This window comes from Drosophila hydei, unplaced genomic scaffold (genome assembly GCF_003285905.1).
Source record: "Drosophila hydei strain 15085-1641.00,03,60 unplaced genomic scaffold, DhydRS2 tig00008147-arrow-arrow-pilon, whole genome shotgun sequence".
In the NCBI taxonomy this organism is placed as follows: domain Eukaryota; kingdom Metazoa; phylum Arthropoda; class Insecta; order Diptera; family Drosophilidae; genus Drosophila; species Drosophila hydei.
Window position 1 is genome coordinate 287,873 of NW_022045851.1, and position 19,002 is coordinate 306,874.

The window sequence follows — 19,002 nt, forward strand, 5'->3', positions numbered from 1 at the left end:
TTGTTTTGCATTTTGCTTTATTTTTTGCTTTTTTTGCATGTCACAGAGATTTTTTAGTTGTTTTGTTGTGTTGTTGTAGTCGAACACAGCGGTCGAAAGCACACACACACACATACGTATGTGGCTTGAGGGGCGGGGGTCGGTGTGTCGGCGTTTGGGGCCAAAGCCCGCATATTTGCTATGGTTACTTGCATGGGCTTATTCCAATGCGTGACTGGCGTTTGTGGACTTTGAATACAAACAAAACACACACACACACACACATACACATACACACACACACTCACACATAGGCAGAGTTATGTGTGTATGCACATGTGCATTTCAATACGCATTAATAACTACGAATTCAATGCGACGCCCATCACACACACACAGGAGCAGACAGCCTATCCAATCACACACACACACTCACACTCGCATACAGTGCGTTGACTGCTCTGCTGCAGCTGACGCCTAAAAAACGGCAACAAAAATATAAAAATCAAATTCATTCGCCTTTTGCCCGCCTCGTTCGTTAATTTCGCCCGTTGCTGCGCCTCATTCGCACCCAACACTCCAGACCCTGCCCCTGCCTCGCCCCGCACCGCTGTTGCCTATGCTCGCTGCTCGTTAAAAAATTGACGGCAAAACGCTGCGCCGGCAAGTCCGCAGTGTGCAGCACATTTGTCAGACGCCAAACTCAAAAATCGAAAACAAAAAATATTCTAGATTTTTATTTTTTTCACTCCGCCTAACTCTAACATTTTCGCTTTTGATGGCAATTTTTTTCTGTGTTTAGTTGTCAACTTTTTTGTTCCTTTGCGACGTATTTTGTTTGTCGGCCGCAAAGCGTTTTTCCATGAATTTTTCATCCATTTAGCGCGGCCATTGAGCCATTTTCATCGCGCTTAGAATTCATTGATACTTTCACAAATTGTTTTCCCATCAGATTTTTTACACCAATCTCGGCGGCGTGACATTGAATTCTCGCGAGTGCCGTGCAAATATTTAAAGAGAAATTTGCTTTTGCTCTAGAAATGTTTTCACATTTGACTTTTAAGCTCGCTTGAAGCTAACTTTAAATGATTGATGAGAAAAGTATTAATTACACTGGAATATGTATTGATTTATTGTCATTAGACATCTCCAAGTTGGGTAATTATTTGAACTGCATTCTCTATAGATCTTTATACAGTTCTTGATTGCAGTCTCAGTTTTTCATTTTGACTCAATAATATCGTGTTTCAACTACAATATTACCCTACTATTACTATACTATTATATTATAAATATATACATATGAGAAAAATAAATTTTAGTCTATCAATTTTTGGCACTTCAGAAGAGCTTAGAAAAACCTTAACTAACATTAAGTAAATGCCTTAGCTGTCTCATCTAGCAATTTTTTTTTGTTTTACTAGAGTAACATATGATAGTTTGTACAATAGCTGTACGATATATATCGCATTCGCTTTAAAATACATTTGCAATCAGACTATCAAATGACAAAGCAGCCTCAGCTGTGTTCTACATTCATAAAATATATATATTCTGTTTTCGGGCAAGCGGTCGGAGTTTCCATTCTATTCGGAATTGTTGGTTTTCTATATAGCGAAGTCGAAGTCAAAGTCGAGCGGAAAGCAAACATTCTGCGAAGTAAACTTTTGCTGGAAATATATTGGCCAGGCAGCTGACTCAATGAAGAGTGGCAGCTGATTTGGTCAGCACGCACAGGTATATGCTCTAGCCACACATATACATATGGGTGCATGTATATGCGTGGTTGAGTATCAGAAGTTGGCGATAAGTGAGCAAAACAGACGACAATCGCTTAGCGCGGGCGGCACTTAGATTGTGCAGTTAGTCGTTGCCACAACACGCTCTGATGCAGGCCAAGGACCGTTTGCGACGCGAATACAATTCGTTCAATGATCTGAGCAGGCAGTTCCGCATGTATGATGAGCAGTCGGTGGACTCGCTACTGGACGATCGTCTGCGCATCCACATGAATCCCAATGGCAGCGACGATATATCTCTGCAGCGGGATGAGTTCTACACGCCCACCTACCCCACGGTTTATCCGCCGTCGCCGCTCTTGCTGCTGCGGCAGCACAACTTCAAGCTGAAGGTCTACTACTCAAACGTAGGCAACTGCGTTCAATGCAACAAGCGGTAAGTTGGCGGTGCACATTGATGTTCATATGAGACACATGTGGCAGGTTCTGTTTTGCTTGTAGCATTCGTTTTGCGGTGGCTAGCCTGAGGTGCCGCGACTGTCCATTGCGCTGCCACACGGACTGCTGCAGTCATCTGACAGTCAACTGCATACCGCAGCCGTTGGCCAACACAAAGCGCGGTCATCTGAGCGACTATGTGCCACATGCGGCACCTATGGTGCCAGCACTTATCGTGCACTGTGTCACCGAGATTGAGTCACGCGGCCTGGAGCAGGAGGGCCTCTATCGCGTCTCCTCCACCAGGGAGAAGGTCAAGCGTCTGCGCCACAAGTTGCTGCGTGGCAAGGCGACGCCGCATCTCGGCGACAAGGATACCCATACGCTCTGCTGCTGCGTAAAGGAGTTCCTACGATCGCTGGAACGACCCCTGATACCCATGTACCACAGACCCGACTTTGTGCTGGTCACGCAGCAAACAGATCCGCTAGCAGCCGAGGAGCATCTCTATTTGGCCATGGTAGATTTGCCACAAGCACATCGCGATACTTTGGCCTTTCTCATGCTGCACTGGCAGCGCATCGCCGAGAGTCCGGCCGTGAAGATGTCCATCAATAACATTGCCGTTGTGTTTGCGCCCACGCTCTTTGACGATGTCGACTTGAATCTGAGCAACATTGTGCTCTGGCAGCAGGTGCTGCGTGTTCTACTGCTTCAGTCGCCCGCCTTCTGGGCGCAGTTCCTCGAGGTGGAGCCGCTGTTGTCAGCCTGCTCGCTGGACGATGACGAGTGGAAGCGCGAGCATTATCATTCGCCCAACATCCATTGGCAGACTGTCAAAACCTACTTTCGATCTATGGTAGGTTTGTATCCAGAAGACGCTCTTCTTTTTTTCGATACCTTACTTCATGCTGCTCTCTTACAGGTTAATCTAGCGGACTGAACCAAGAGCCATTCAAGTTAGTTGATATCTGACAAGCTCTGTAATATCATAATTGTCCACTAGTAAGCTAATATATCCGCAGACTGTTAGCTTGTTTTGGTTAATTGAAATTGTAACTCGAGCAGCAATGCTTATTATACACTTTATCACAGCTGCTTTTATAAGAAATTGATGTGTTTTCAATAAGAAAACTCAGTGGAAACATCAGTTAGTCAGAGATTTATGGAATAGTTGAGACTTGTACACAGCTCTAAGGGAAACACGTTTTCTTCAAAGCTTTATTCAAATTGCCTTGCTTTAAGAATCGATTGGCTATTGAGCTTGAGCAAAAGAAAAAGAAAATCTTTTATGTTATATTTGAAAAAGATTTGATTAACAATTTAAGCTGATTCAATTTTTGTTCTTTAGGCTAAATGTTGCCTTAACAGGAAAAACTAACATAGATTAAGCTTAAGCAGAGATCAATAGTTGCTTTCATACATAGATCCTTGTCTAATCAAGCCAGAACTTGGTCTTCAAGACTACCTGCTGACGCCTTGAAGTGGACGGCAAGATAGCATTGAGGAGCATATAACCATCAGACAAGAAAAACACTTGTATACTAAGCCATGGCCATTCTAGATAAGTTATATTTTGGAAAAGAGATGTTTATTTTAAAGAATGTTCCAATAAGATAAGAATTTTTAAATAAAAGGCGATCAGTGAAGCATTGATCGCAGTATGCTGTAGGGTCTTATGTAATGAAAATATAATATATATATACATATACATATATATATATATATATATATATATATATATATTTATATATATATAAATATTTTTTTTTTTTTTTTGAGGGAATATGCCATTCTTAACATAGCTGTTTCTATAAAATAATGCGTTTAATTGAAATATATTTCTACAATTAATCCAAACTCAATTTCCATTTGCGAGTAATTTCTACCTCCAATAGATCATTCGTATGTATGAAAAGTATAAAATTGTAATTGTAGGTAGCTGTACTTTTCATCGGTCTTTAAACATTTAAAGCTAAATTGATACAGCTGCGAGAGACAACGTAAAAAATTTTATAAAATTAATAATTCGCTGAAACATATTTGCGGCATGTTGATTATTTATGTTATTTGAAGCAGCAAGCGAAACATCAACTGAATAAATGTGTATATAAATAAATAAGTTGCCCGAAGCGTTAATACAATAATAAAAAATTAATAAGTAAAGTTCTAAAAAAACACACAGCTAACTAGTTGACGTTTTAAAAACCATTTTCGTAGCAACTGGGAAAAAAGCGCATGATTTCATACAATATGCAAAATACAAGCAAAACAAAACAAAACACTTGAATGCATCGGACGAGTGCATAAATAGACACACGCAACACACACACACACGCACACTCACCCAGACACGCACACATCAATGCATTGGCAAAATAATGTACACATAATAAAATTAAAAATAAAACAAGTTACAAACTGCAGCAGCGGGAAAGAGAGATGGCAGTAGCTGTGCGAGCGAGACAGCTGCCACAGATTAAAATTCGTGTGTGTCTGTGAGTGTGTATGTATGTACAGTTGCTAACCGCACTAAAAACGCATGTGAGGCATACTTGTTTCGGTCGATAGAGGGCGCCACGCGTTAACATTAACCAAATGCTAATGCTAAAGGCCGCTGACCAATACTCACACACACACAGACACACGTGCAAAAACTTACATACGCAGGCATACGTACACACACGCACATTCAGGGGTAATGGCATCACGCTGGGGCCACCAATGCGCGATTCAGAAAAATTGCAAAAATAAAATAAAAAAAATAAAAAAACAAACAAAAACAAACAAAAAGTAACAAAAATCAACGACAACAATAAAAATAAATATAAAAATAGTTTACATAATTCATGCATTATATCGGATAAAATTTTAATGCTGTGCATCCGTGTACGTGGTCGTGTGCATGCATGTGTGTGTGTGTATGCGTGTGGGCAGCGCAGCTTGACAAAAAAGCGTTGCCTACTTGGGGGCGCGCGTTAAAATTGTTTAACAAATGGCACGCGTGCAATGTACGTGCGTGTGTGTGTGTGGTTTCTGTGTGTGTGTGTGTGGCATGTATGCATAATCGCTTGCAGTTTTTACTTTTTTTTTTAGACTTTTTAGCCTATTTTTATTGTTAATTAAATGAGGGGAATTACCGACAACAAGTGCACATGCGTGTGTGTGCGTGTGTGCAGCAAGAGAGTGCGCTAAATTTTTTTTAGATTTTTTTTATTTTTTTGCGTTTTTTTCATGCCTAACGTGGCAAAACATTTTGCGCTCGTTTTTCGCTTGTAATTTTACTAATTGATAGTGTGAGCTATTTGGGCAGCCCATACGGCCCCTTTTGGGCATGACCAGTGCTTCAGCGGCTTTGCTGTGCGTGTGTAATTGTGTTAGTGCACACAGCACACACAAAGCGGCCAGCTGAGTGAGTTGAGTGAATACGAAAACCAAAAAAAAGGGAGTACAAAAAAAAACACGATAAATGTAACTAAAAAATTGCTGTGCAAAATTATAAGGGGGCATTACGCGTGTTGGCTGGGGACTTGGCGCCTAAAAGGCAGCGACAATTTAATGCCCAACACACATACACCCGCCGCCACCCACACACACAAACGCTGCATACTTTTGAGAGCATCCCACTTAATTCTTTTTTATGTAATTTATGTAGGGGCTGCATGTATATAAAAACTATTTTGAGGCAAATATATGTGTTGATAACATGCTATTTCATTTCCAACGAAATTAAAAAAATAATATTTGGAAATTAATTTGCTTGATAAAGTGATTAAGGTCCAAAAAAAATTAAGTAAAATATTAAATTTAAGATCAACAAAAGTTTACCATTCCAAGACACTAACATTTTTAACTTATTTGAGAATAATTTAATAGCGTCACAAGATAAAGCTTTAATAGCTACCACCTGCCCATACGCTCACACATAATTTTGCGACCAACAAAAAAGTGCAAAAATAACATTTGCCCCTCCTTTCGCACAGTCAAAAAAAAAAATAAATAAAAAATAGTGAGAAAGCAGGCCAGCGCACACTAACATGATAGGCTGGCTGCAACTTTACCTCACACACAGACACATACACACAGGAAGGCACTCACACAGTTGCACATGGACATGCACATGCTGTATGCTATATGGATACGTAGATGTGGCCAGTCAAAGGCATTAAAGAAGACCCAAAAAAAAGTAGTTGCTGCTGCTGCTGCTACAACGCAGATGCGAGTGCCAAGTGAAGTAATTCCAATTGAAGCTTTAGCTGTATTGGCAACAACAACAGCAAGCACAACAAGGAGACTGCCAAAACAGCGCAGAAAAAAATGCCAAGTGTGGGTAATTAAAAACGTAGCAGCAGACCAGCAGACGCTTTTGAGCGTAGAAACGCACTAATTTCCAGTAGTGCAGCTTACACACACACACACAGAGAGAGAGACACATACAAACTCATACTCATACTCATAAATGCATATGTGTGTAAGCTAAAAAAAGCAACATAAAGTTGACACACACACACCGACAGTCTCATACACACCCATACACTCGCACAGCAACTGTGAATTCACTCGCACGCAGCGGCAGCTGCAAAAAATTTGCAGCATACTTTTAGGCATGCTGCTATTTCACTTCGCCTCGCACAAATGAACACCTCTGCACCCCCGTTGCTGTTGCTGCTGCTGCCGCTCCTGCTGCTGTTGTTGTTGCTATTGTTGCTGGCTTTTCAGCAGCGTCATCAACATCATCAGTCGCCCACACACACACACGCACACACACACACATACACATATAGTGTCTCGCTCATCAGCGCACGCTGCGAAAGCTGTTAGCTCCGCACCACAATTTGTGGGCGTTCTGGGTGTGGCATATCTGGCCGACATATCATTCGTCCAATGGACAACAAAATTTTGTTGTTGCTCCTGCTGTGGCTATTGCCCAAAAATACACACAACCACAGCAACAATATGAGCAACAACAACTTCCTACAATTTTTTGTTTTGGGAATTTTTTGATGTTCAATTTACTTTCATTTGTTCGATCTTCGTTAGCACAGTCTCTCATACACACACGCACAGGTACAAGAGCCAAGACAGCACTAACTGAATTACAGTTTGCTATTCTTGTAGGTGAGTGAGTGAAGTCTGAAAAGTAAATAAATCATATTTAATTCTATATTGCACAGTGCCTAATAATATATGTGCATTTGTCAATGAAGTCTTGTTTTCTGTGAAATTTGCATCATATCAAAGCTTGCTTCCACACTTGAAAGAACTCGCAATACGTTTTGTATCTTGGCGCTCCTTATGTTTCGGCTTTCAGTTTGACTTTCTCCGCACCCGTTGCATAATCCCACGCGTATCAGTAACTACACATATGATCCGAAAATCTGGTAGTGCCACCTGCCGCAGGTCAACAGAAAGTCAAGAGCAAAGGAGAGCAGAAAAAGTAAAACCGTTAAAAACAATAAGCTCAATTAACTGCAATTAACACGCTGACGAGAACACACACTCGCTGAGGGCCACACACTTGCAGGTCGATGCATAATTGACATTTTATGAGCAGCATCTGTTGAGTGTCATTAATGCCGTTTTCTGTCCAGTTTTGGTCAAGTGTGTTGGCCGCCAAAAGCTGATGCTCAAGTTGAATGAAATGTGGGAAAAAAATGCACTTGATTTGGTAACAGGGAACAGGGGGCAGGATGGTTAGCGGTAGAAGACAGGGCACAGGACGAGGCGACAGACGACAGGCGAAACCAGGCCTGCTTCTCTGAAATTCGAAACTTTTCTGGCCCGAGCAAATCAACTGGAAAATTGTAAACAAAAGCCGTCGCCTCGCCGGCCCGAGCTCTTGTCAACACTTCTCTGGGGCAGGCCGTCGGCCAAAATACGGTTAAGCTTTAACTTAAGCGTTAAGTGCAATGCAAATATCAGTCGGCGTACAATGAAAGGGGCTACACCTACCTGCGGGCACATTTTGCATTGATACTTGCGTCCACTGCCTCCGGCTGGGGCATGTCCACCGCCCGAGCCGACGCCCGGCCCGCCCATTTTGCTGGCATTGATGGGCTGCGGGACGACGAGCAGCGCTGCCGCCGAGGCAGCAGCCACCGCATTGTTGTGATGATGCGCCGCGGCCGCAGCGGCCGCCGACACATGATTGCCATGATGCGAACCGCCAGCCAGGCTCGAGTTGCCGCCACCTGGGCCAGAGCCGGAGCCATTGACAGCGCTGCCAAGTCCCAGGCTGCCTGTGAAAAAGAAATGCCCTTTAATATACGATCTGAATATATTAGATAAAGCTCAAGCTGAACTTAAATTACCTAACAGGAAACACTTATAATAATATAAAAAAAAAAATAAATTAATGTTTTCTAATGCATTTATATTACTACTGATGAAAGTCAATCTTGCTTGTAACATTAAGCAAGAAACTAGCAAAAGGTGTCAAGTGCAGACTAAACTATCTGCTATTAGGGACAGCTCAACGAAACTTGCCTTCTCTGGTGAGATGCATACAGCCAACTGGCGTAGCTATGATAAATTTAAAAAGTCGGATGCTCGTTTCAACTCAAGACCCTCTAAACCGTCATTAATTATTCCAGCTGATGCCACATTTGCAATTACAACTCATATCTCGACTACTGCATGCAATACGTACTTTAAAACCATTTTTGATACTGACAGTAATACCTATAAACTCTTTAACTTTCTATTTAAGGCACTCATCAAGGATGCTTAAATCTCTGAACTTCTTAACTGGAAGAGAACTATCACAGACAAGCAAGACTCTATCAAGCCCTTTTAATTAATTGCATTAAGTGCATCAATTTTATATTCATTTTCAAAGTTATACATACATTCTATATACATAGAACTATTTAATAACATTTTTGTGTAATGTAGTCATATTTTATACGGTTGTATATATGTTTTTCTATATACTTTTCCTTATACCAACATCAACAAAAACGTATTATTAAATATTCTCTCTATATTAGATGAATTCAAATTAGTTGGCGAATATAATACTGCCCCACTATGCGATTCTCATAAATTCCAGTAAGAGTTAAATGACTCTTAACTCTTACTGGAATTTATGCTCTCTGCTTATATTTTCATACTTCTCTCTGTATTTCTCTTTTACTCACTATATAAAAACGTTCCCTACATATAACAAGACTTATGTCAGATTGCTAAGCTCTCTCACGACTCGAATTTATATTGCTAGTGTTTGCTTAAAAAATGGCAACATCGAAAAGAAACTGTATTAGAAAACTTGTTGACAAGTGTGGCTGGACCTTAAAAGGGAAAAACTTTGACTGGGGATCTTAAGACTTACCTTGTCCGGCAACCGCCGCATGGTGCTCCAGACGATTGTCATCCAGAAAGTGACCTGCAATTGAGTTGTTTGCTTCAGTGGCTGTTGAATTGTGTCAGCCGTGGCGCCATCTAATGTGGCCACGGCTGTCAGTCGAATAGAGTCGAGTTGAGTGGAGTTGAGTCGAGTACAAGTCATGCCGCGCTTCTGTGTTGAAGTTGCCGACGTTCACTCACGTCTGCTAGCCGCCAAGCTGCTACCTGCCACCTGCCAACTGCCACAAGCCACCAGGCTACTCGCCCCTTTGCCACCTGACTGCTCCTCGCTAGCTTCTCTAATTAAACTTGGCCGCTCTGATTGCCACTGGGAAATCGCGCTCGAGCTGAGTTACAGTTTATGTGAAAATAGTTTCACAATTTTTTTCAAATAGTTTTTAATGCCTTGCTTCCAGCCATCCATCTATCTATCTATCCATAATTGAGTGCCCAGCGCATTTGCGTGCAAAAATTGTGTGAATTTGTTGATGAGCTCGAAATGCCGAGGACTGCGACCAGTCGCTAGCGAGGATTAGCGGCGCAACTGGGGCGCCCTGCTGGCATGTCAAAAGCTTTTCTAATAAAACATTTGCAGACAATCGTTGGCCCCGAATCGGTCGCAAAGGCTCCTCAAGTTGTTCAACATTTTTAGTGTTAATTACGGGCGGGCGAGTGGCGCCAGCCAGGCAAAGCTGTCCAAACTGAATGAGCGGGCCACAAGAAGCCAAGCCAGCAGAATACACTCAGAGAAAATGTTCGAGACTAAACATAAACAGACCAAGACAGTTCAAAAATAAATGATATATACTCATAATCATAAGCTAATGCCTTAAAAACTCCTCTTCTACAATGATCTAAAAATGTATATATATATAATATTTATTTTTTATACATTTTAGCCAGATTTAAAATATGTTAGAGTTTATTTACTAATATTCTTCCAATATTTGTTTTTTAAATATTTTTTATACATTTTGATATTTTTCCATATGATTTTAAAAACGTTTTTAAGAATTTTCTGTTTTATTAAGAGTAAAAAAGGCATTATCGACTATCAGAATATTTCCCACAATTTCTCTATACATTTATTATTATTAAGACATTTCCTAAGGGGCTGAAATTCACAATTTAAAGACATATTTCTTTGAGTGCAGCAATATGAGCTACAACATGTTTGCTGCAGCCAGCCAAGTCTTGGCACAGTCTGTGAGTCATGGCCAGCATAGTTGAAGTCGTTCGTATTGTTAATTTGTACAGGTAAAAGCCAACAGGCGCACAGGTAAAAGCCAATGCATCGCTTAGATACATCTACATCTACATTGTTGGCCGCAATGTTACTGCGATGCTTATCGCGGTAGCAGCAGCAGCAGCAGTAGCAACATCAACTAAAACAACAACAAACACAGCAACAACAATGTTATTGGCCAATTGCCTAGCGTTGACATTATCGGGTCGAGATCATTGCCGCCAACGGAGCTACTAACCCGATATCGGACCCGTTTACCGCAAACCCTTTTTGGAGCGTGTTGCTGTCAATGTTGCCGCCGTTGTTGCTGTTGCACAGAGATGTTGTTTGCATTTTAGGAATTTATGTAAACATGTTGTAAGCAATTGTTGCTGCAGCTCTGGCTCCTGCTGCTGTTGCTGCTATTCCCTCAGTTAAAGGTCAATCTTTCGTGGGAGTATCTGGTCTGTGTCTGTCCTTAGCTGAATGGAGCCTTTGTCTTGGCCAACAGCATGCCGTACGCGTGTTGCAATTTAACTTTTATATGCAACGTATGCATTTTTCGTTGCCGATTGCAATCTGAAGTCGCGCGCGCTCTTTCCTCCTTCCTCTGCATATCTGCTCGAGATTCGTGATTATCGTTTGTTGTTTTTGTGAGCAATTAATTAAGCGCATGAGGCTAAGGAGCTGAGCAGCTGGAAAACTTGCTCGCCCGGGTCAGGTATTCCACTTTTTGGGGCAGGTCATTGAATAGCGCCGAAGTGGGACAAAGGGAAGCAACAGTTCGAGTCGGCTTAGTCCGCTGTCCATACTCACCTTTTTGCAGATTATTGTGATGGTGGTGATCGTTCATTTTGGCCTGAAAAGCAAAGATAATTATATATTTTAAGCAGATAAAAAATTATATTTAATATGATATGCATAACAATACAAATATTAACTGAATATTTAAGGCAGCTCTCTTATAGTTATATGGAATAAGCCGTTACAGTGATATGTAAATAAAATTTATATATCAAACTATGAACTGTTCTATAATTATTTTTATACAAGACAGAGACTTTTCTCTTGAAATATTTTAATTCATTCTGAAAAGCCATCATATAAATAACTCTTTGAACCATTGAAGACTCTCTCTTGTTTGTATAAATATGTAATGCCTCAAAAGAAATAATAATTAATATCCTATATTTATTATGCCACCGATTGCATGTCCTTAATTAAGCTTTGTATGAGGATTCTTATTAAATTTATTTTGTATACTATTAAGCGTACTTATGATTTAAAAAATCATCTATCAATTACCATTACATATTTACGAACTAATCGCATCTAAAGTCAATCAAGTACAACTGTCAGAAAATAAAGAAATGTTCTCAAAAATAAACAAATTTAAAGATATAAAATCGAATAAAATAATACCAAAAAGTGTGATTAGCTAAGCCAAAATATTGTTTGGACTGTGCAAATGTTTACCATGTAATAGTCAAACAGATTTATGACCAATAGAAGTAAAAAGAGTCCAATAAATATCTGACAATTCACAATATCCAAATCGAATGGGTATTGAAATTCCGAAATAAAAAGTAAAAAACTAAATAAAAATAAATTTTTAGCGTGAAAATATGAATAAAAACTAAGCGAGAGTGTGAAAAAACTATACGGAAAGAATGCAAATAAAAATAGAAATAGCAATAGAAAAAACCTACAAACATTGTGAAAAAGCGTTAGTTGCGGCTTCTGCTTTCGATTGCATGTAAATTGTGAATATGGGTTAAAAGCCTCGAGACTGTCCCATACTCTCACTATCTCGCTCCCTCGTCTGCTCTTCCGCTCCCCCGCTATCTATCCATCTGCTTCAACTGCCCTGCCAGACGTGGCAAATAAAATGAAATATACATCAGGAAACCCCATAAAAAGAGAAACTCGCTCGGAATAAAACCGCGTCTGCTTTGGCCTAAACATTTTCGATATGTTTAGAAAAAATAAAGCAAAACACTGGCAAAACAACAACAATAAACAAATAGAGTTATTTGTATACAATATTTGCACAGAGCAACACATCCAAACGAGGCGTGGTGGGGCGGCATCAGGGAAGAGAATGGCGCGAGTTTTAGGAATGTTTTTTGTTAGAGTTTTTATTGCTATGGCTGCTGCTTTTGCTGTTGTTGTTGGCTTTGTCGTTGTTATTTGTATGTGGCATAGAGTGTAATGCCCACACAATCTATGGACATTTAACGGCACTTGCTTACACCACTTGTACCACACTCACCTCGTACTCCTGTTTCAGCGACATCGGATGATGCTCGCTGGCATGCTGGTGGCTGCGCGGCGTCGGTGGCCAAAGATTGTAATCGCTAATATCCTTGGCATGCTGCACGAAATTAGGATGAGAATGAGAGCAAGAGGAAGATCAATTAGTATGTTAGAGACAAGATACAAGCATAGAATCTGCTCGCATTGAGCAGAGCACGAAGTAGTGTACATTTAAAATTATTTGTTATTATTTATAATATACATTTTTATTAATATTTATTGTTATTGTATTAAGATCTAAGTATTTCCTTTGCTTAAAGTATTTAATAAATAAAGTTCAATTTTTTAAATATATTTGCATAAAAGTCTAAACATACAAATTTGATTTCTCATGTGACAAATTTTTTTAATTTTACAAAAAAATGTTTGTTCAGACAGTTCTTGGTCATATTTCAATAGAGTCTACTCAAAAAATTAATTAAAATCCAATTGTTTGCTATCACAATCAGTTTAAGGTAATTTGAGATAAGCTATTAACAAACATATATTGAAAGGTAAGTGCTGCAGCGCTCAGATATGTTTTGACTTGTCACAAATGCAACAATAGCAAAAAATATAGATGCATATATGTGCCTGTATAGCGAGGTGAGTGTCAATTGAAATAGAAAACCGCGTTACACACTATCGAAGGTGTCAAAGCGACGGCAAAAGTGCGCCGGCTTTTGCTGCAGTCAAGCTAAAACAAAACAAAAAAGTGGGATAAAAAGTGTTGCATATCGCAAGGGGAGTTGCCTCAGCGTGTGAAATGCTCCAGCGTGTATGGGTGTTAATGTGTGTGTGTATGGGTGTGGGTGTATTTGTAGTAGTGTGTGTTAACCACGTTTTTGTTGCTTTATTTGTTTTTTTTTTTGTGGCAGCAGTGTTGGAAAGCGAGCTGCGTAGCGTGTGTGCGTGTGTGTGCAACATCGACTAGTTAGTAGGTGGACAAACGAAAAAGTAGAAGAAACGTCTACAAAAAATGCAAACACAGCTACACTCGCAACAGCTACACACACATACACGCACAGCAAACGTGCGATGCTGCGTTGGCAGCTGCTGATGAAGATGGCCCAGACCCAGAGCAAACGCCAGCGACAGGGACATGAACGGAAGCTCTCTCTAACCAACACGCTAGCAAGCCAGCCAACAACAACAGCAACAACAACAAGTTGCTGATGAAGGCGTCGCAGGGCCCACTCCAGCTTCCGTCCGGCCGACACCGCCGTCGCCACGCAGCAGAAATGGAACAAAACGAAATTTCGAAAAAATTTCCCAAAGAAAAGTGGCAAAAAAAAAAGGAAGAAGAAGTAGGAAATCAAATGGAATATTGGTACAGCGCAGCAGCAGCAGTAGCAGCAGCGCGCTGCATTGCTATCTCTCTCTAACATCCGCACGCTCGCCCTCTCACTCCTACACGCGCGCTGACCAAAACATTCGGAAGAGCAGGAAAAAAAGCAAAAGAAAATGGAAAAAATTTGCTAGTGGAAAAAAATCAAAACAACAATTTTTTTTAACCCCTTCGCAGTGACGTCGACGCTAACGCGGACGTCGGCGCTAACGTTGACGTCGACTGCGCTTTGACCACCGGGTGGTGCAGTTTCTATGTCCAGCACGCCGTCTAGCGAGCAAAAAGGCAACAAAAAATTAGGCGGAAAACGTGAATTTTTTTGCAATTGCCGCCCCCAACGAAGCGCCCAAACTCTCGGCCAAAGCGCGCTGTGCACATTGTAGCAACCTTTTGGCCATTCCAGACTTCCACTTTACATTTTGGGAACATTTTTTGTTAATTTTTTTATTTAACTTATTTGGGCTTCATCTTTTTATGCATGCTGCCGCGCTGTCTGCTTCTATTGATTTTTTTTCGCATTTGGAGACTGGCAAAGATATATACACGTTTGTTCAAATGTTTGACCAGTCGGACAAACCCCGCCCGAGGTTAGAATTTCGTAGCTCAGCTTGTTCCTGCCGCTGCTCAAATTTGTTCAACTTTATTGCAATTACTTTAAAAATTGAAGTTGGTCGCGGGTTTCGCGGTTTTTCGAACGACCCGCCCGCTGCTTCGCGGCCGGCGCTATATCGCTCTGAATTCGCATTGTATCGGCCCTGGCAACTGGCCCCATTAGTCAGTTATTGCCGCATGCCCCAGCCCTGCTGCGCTTTGGCCTTTCAATTTTCACTTTTTCCCCTCGTATTTTTCCAGCTTGTTTTTCTTTTTATGCTGCTTTTCGCTTTTCACTTTAGCGTCACGTTGACTTTTTTCTAATTGAAGTATATAAGCATTAATTGCAATGCTTTGTTGTGAGGCGTGCTGTGGTTTAGGGTTTCCTTTCCGCCGGGCCGCACGTCAGAGCAGCCAGCCTCAGTGACTTTTTAATTGGAATCTTAAAGTAAGCTCGAAACAAATTTAACCAATGATGCAGCATATTTCGCACTGCATTTTAGCAGTCAATCTAATTTATTTATATTTTACAAGAAAACAGAACATATTTTCTAATGAAATCTGAACATATGAAAGATGTTTATTTTCTTATATGAACATTATGAAATATGTTTTTAATACTATTTGGTAATGATAATAATGGCTTATAAGAGAGCAGAAAACGTCTAAGTATTCAAGTTCTTTATTCATAATTCAAGCAGCTTCTAACTAAATGTGCTTAGCCTAGACTTTCTGCTTCAAATCCTAATTATTGTGAGTTTGCCTTATAAATTCATCAAATTAAACAGACTTTTCTATATATACACTAAAAATTTTTCAAATACAAGAAAACACGATGAAGAAGTTGGATCTAGAATCTCTACTTCAATTTTGAATTGTTTGAATAAATTTGTCTCTTAAACTAACATACTAACTAAATCATAAGTTCCTTCTGCAACTAACTTTCTATATATGTATATCAAATAATAAACTGATTCTGAATCATTTCGTAAATATGTTCATATTAATATATTTAATACTGTTCATAGGAGTGCCAATTGAAGCTGAGTTATTTCACTATTTCGTGCAGATAACGTCTTAACTTTGATTGAGACGAATTCCCAGTTTGCTTTCAATTTGAAGTCAAGCGTTAATTAGTCAGGAATAGCGCTCAGGCCAACTCGAAAGCAATTTCAAGTTGCACTATTTCCCAAGCTAACTTGGAGTGAAGAAAATTAAGTGCAATTGCGTTCAGAATTAATTAGTAAACTTTGCATAGCGCGGTCTCTACTTTCCTCGCTCAACCCACAACTAATTTTACTAATGCAAGTGACAACAACAGGAACTCGCTGATTGTTGACTTCGAGTTGAGCGCGTTGATTGTGGAACTTTAAAAATTAATTAACTGCGGATATCCTTTAAAAATCAGTCGACAGGCGCCTAAATTGCTTTTGCAAGGGCAAAGGACTCGTTAACGAAAGCGGGCAGCGCGAAAAACCTTTTCCAGACACTTTTCCTCACCCGCCGTTGTCCTTGGAGACAATCAATCTCCATTCAAAACAATCATTTCAGCGCACGAAAAAGAAAAGTGAAAAGCGAGCCATTGCAAAGAATACCGATTCAGAGTAAAAATGAAACGAAAAGAAAATCAAACTAAGCAAAAAAATCAAATCTAGACAAAAAAAAAAAAACAAAAACAAAGTTCAACGCGCCGCGCAAAGAAAAACTTGTTTACATCTTTAAAAGAGAAAAAAACGAATAAAATAAAAACACGCGAAAATGCAACAACAAAAAAAGGGAAAATACAAAAAATCCAAGCATTTTTTACTGCGTGGCACGCAAGAGCAAAACGCAGTCAAGAGCAAGGATATTCATGAAAGAAGCAGCAGAAAAGGTACAAAAAATGAAAAATAAAATTTTGCGCTGCGGGGAAAAAAAGGGGAGAAAAAACTGGAGGATGCTGCTCAAAGGACGCACTCATTTTTTTATTTCAGCGTCGCGTCTGTTTGTGCTGGGCAGAGGAAAAGGAAGCTGGACTTAGACTGGAATTGCCATGGGGAGGGGGTCTGAAGCTGGGGCAAGGCGCGCGTCTCGCTTCCGTTCATGTGGCAACAGACAGAGACGGTTTGGGTTTTGGTCAGTTGCCGACTGAAGTTCGAGTCGAGTGAAAGTGCAGCAGTGTTGGACAGCAGCTGCCCAAACAGCTTGGAACAGGAGTTGGAGTACTCTGAGCAGACGCGAACGAGGATAGCGCAGTAATGAGTTGTCATGAAGTTGGTTCGCTGCTTGGTCAAGGTCCTTGCACTTGTAGCAGGGCCTTGCCCAAGCAGCAATCGTTGAAAATAGTGCATTGGTATGAATCCCAGAAAAGCTTAGTTCGATAGATCTCAAACGCTGTAGATGTTGTGAATAACTATCACAAATATTTATATATTACTTACTATAGGAACTATCTATTATATGTGATCTCGAATGCAAGCCTTTTACTGAATGCCTTGATACTAATTTTCCTGAAAACTAGCAGCTGGAAAAGAACGCGTCTATGAGATAGCATGCTCTTTAATTTATTAATATGAATTATATATATATAATAATAAATATGTAAATATTATTATAATAAGTATTTAAATATTCTATAGATATCTGAAACAACTGCATAATAAGTCATCTAGTTGGATACATTTAAAACTCTCAAATCTTTATAAAAGATATATTTCTAATAACCAATATTAGTTATATGTGCCACAGATTTCAATTACCGATAATTTCAGTTATCTTTTTGCTTATCTTTTTCTTCTAACCACATTGCTAGTTTCTCTACGTGGAGTCCGCCTTCCCCTTCACATCCTTCCGTCGTGCTCTCTTTTTAAGAAGCGCTCATTTAATTCACTTATAGCGACAACTTTTAGTCGCTTATTAATTATGAAGCGCTTCTTTCTTTTTGGCCAGTTACACTTCTCATACCCCTACCACGCCCACTTTTAACACCGATGTAGTCCAACGCCTTCGCAGTGACTCTAGCAGCTGCCAACTGCAGAAAACTTTGCACAGAGTTCGCGCAACCAAAAATTGGAGAAAGTTAAAAAAACCCCAAAAAAAGTTTCGGTTTTTTATTTTTTTCCTTCTTATACTCGCTCAAGAGGTGAAAAGGGTGTATTAGAGACTTTTCATACTGTTCAAACATTCTGATCATACGTGGACAAAGCGTAGTAATTTAAAATTTACTAATTATGCCTTCCACAGCATTGGAGAATATTTTGTGTGTTGGTTCTTGAGCTCCAAGTCTGCAGATCGACTTGAAGACATACAGAAGGTGTTTTCGAAAAATTACTTGCGCAAGAAGTGAAGGGTGTTATGTGCTCGCGCTTTAGATACACTTGTCCTGTCAAGCATTTATCTAGTATATACTAGTATTTATCTAGTACTTATGTAGTATATATCTAGTAAAAATACCATATTCATTCAGAATACTCCGAATTTATATCTAGTATATATGAAGTATTTATGTAGTATTTTTGTGGGATATGTCTAGTATATATCCAGTATTTATCTAGTATAAATTCAGTGTATATGAAGTATTTATATAGTATATATCTAGTATTTATACAGTATATATCTAGTATAAATCTAGTATATATCTAGTAAATATTTAGTATTTATCTAGTACATATCTAATATTCATACAGTATATATCTCGTAGAAATCTAGTATATATCTAGTATTTATATAGTATATATCTAGTATTTATACTTATTATATTTATAGTATATATCTAGTAAATATTTAGTATTTATCTAGTATATATACAGTATATATCTAGTAGAAATCTAGTATATATCTAGTAAGTATTTAGTATTTATCTAGTATATATCTAGTAAATATTTAGTATTTATCTAGTATATATCTAGTATTTATCTAGTATATATCTAGTATTTATATAGTGTATATCTTGCATTTATACAGTATATATCAAGTAGAAATCTAGTAAATAGTAACTAGTATCTTTCTATTATATATCTGGTATTTTTCTAGTATACATCTAACCATGCTTGAGATCGTTTATA

General features: G+C 39.4%; 2 protein-coding genes across 3 annotated transcripts in view; one reads left to right on the plus strand and one right to left on the minus strand.

Annotated features, from left to right (window-relative positions):
* LOC111603394 (zinc finger protein rotund) overlaps window positions 1-19,002 on the minus strand; it is a 41,070-nt gene that overhangs the window by 13,507 nt on the left and 8,561 nt on the right. The window contains exons 3-6 of the mRNA XM_023320959.2: window positions 12,998-13,099; window positions 11,542-11,584; window positions 9,487-9,540; window positions 8,109-8,395 (exon numbers count right to left, since the gene is read on the minus strand). Of these exons, the coding sequence (XP_023176727.2) occupies window positions 8,109-8,395; window positions 9,487-9,540; window positions 11,542-11,584; window positions 12,998-13,099 (486 nt within the window). The remainder of the gene's footprint in view (window positions 1-8,108; window positions 8,396-9,486; window positions 9,541-11,541; window positions 11,585-12,997; window positions 13,100-19,002) is intronic.
* On the plus strand, window positions 1,498-3,347 carry LOC111603395 (GTPase-activating protein RacGAP84C). Of its 2 annotated transcripts, none has more exons than XM_023320962.2 (3): window positions 1,498-2,154; window positions 2,220-3,019; window positions 3,082-3,347. In XM_023320962.2, the coding sequence occupies exons 1-3, from the start codon at window positions 1,868-1,870 to the stop codon at window positions 3,084-3,086; spliced, it is 1,092 nt and encodes a 363-aa protein (XP_023176730.2). In that variant the 5' UTR covers window positions 1,498-1,867; the 3' UTR covers window positions 3,087-3,347. The 2 variants fall into 2 exon arrangements, with proteins under 2 accessions (XP_023176730.2, XP_023176729.2); XM_023320961.2 differs by having other exon boundaries at window positions 2,220-3,015.

Bases quoted from the DNA above. Each gene is read 5' to 3' on its own strand.
- LOC111603395 (XM_023320961.2), top strand. From the start codon at position 1,868: ATGCAGGCCAAGGACCGTTTGCGACGCGAATACAATTCGTTCAATGAT. The intron at 2,155-2,219 runs GTAAGTTGGCGG...TTTTGCTTGTAG, and splicing joins TGCGTTCAATGCAACAAGCG to CATTCGTTTTGCGGTGGCTA.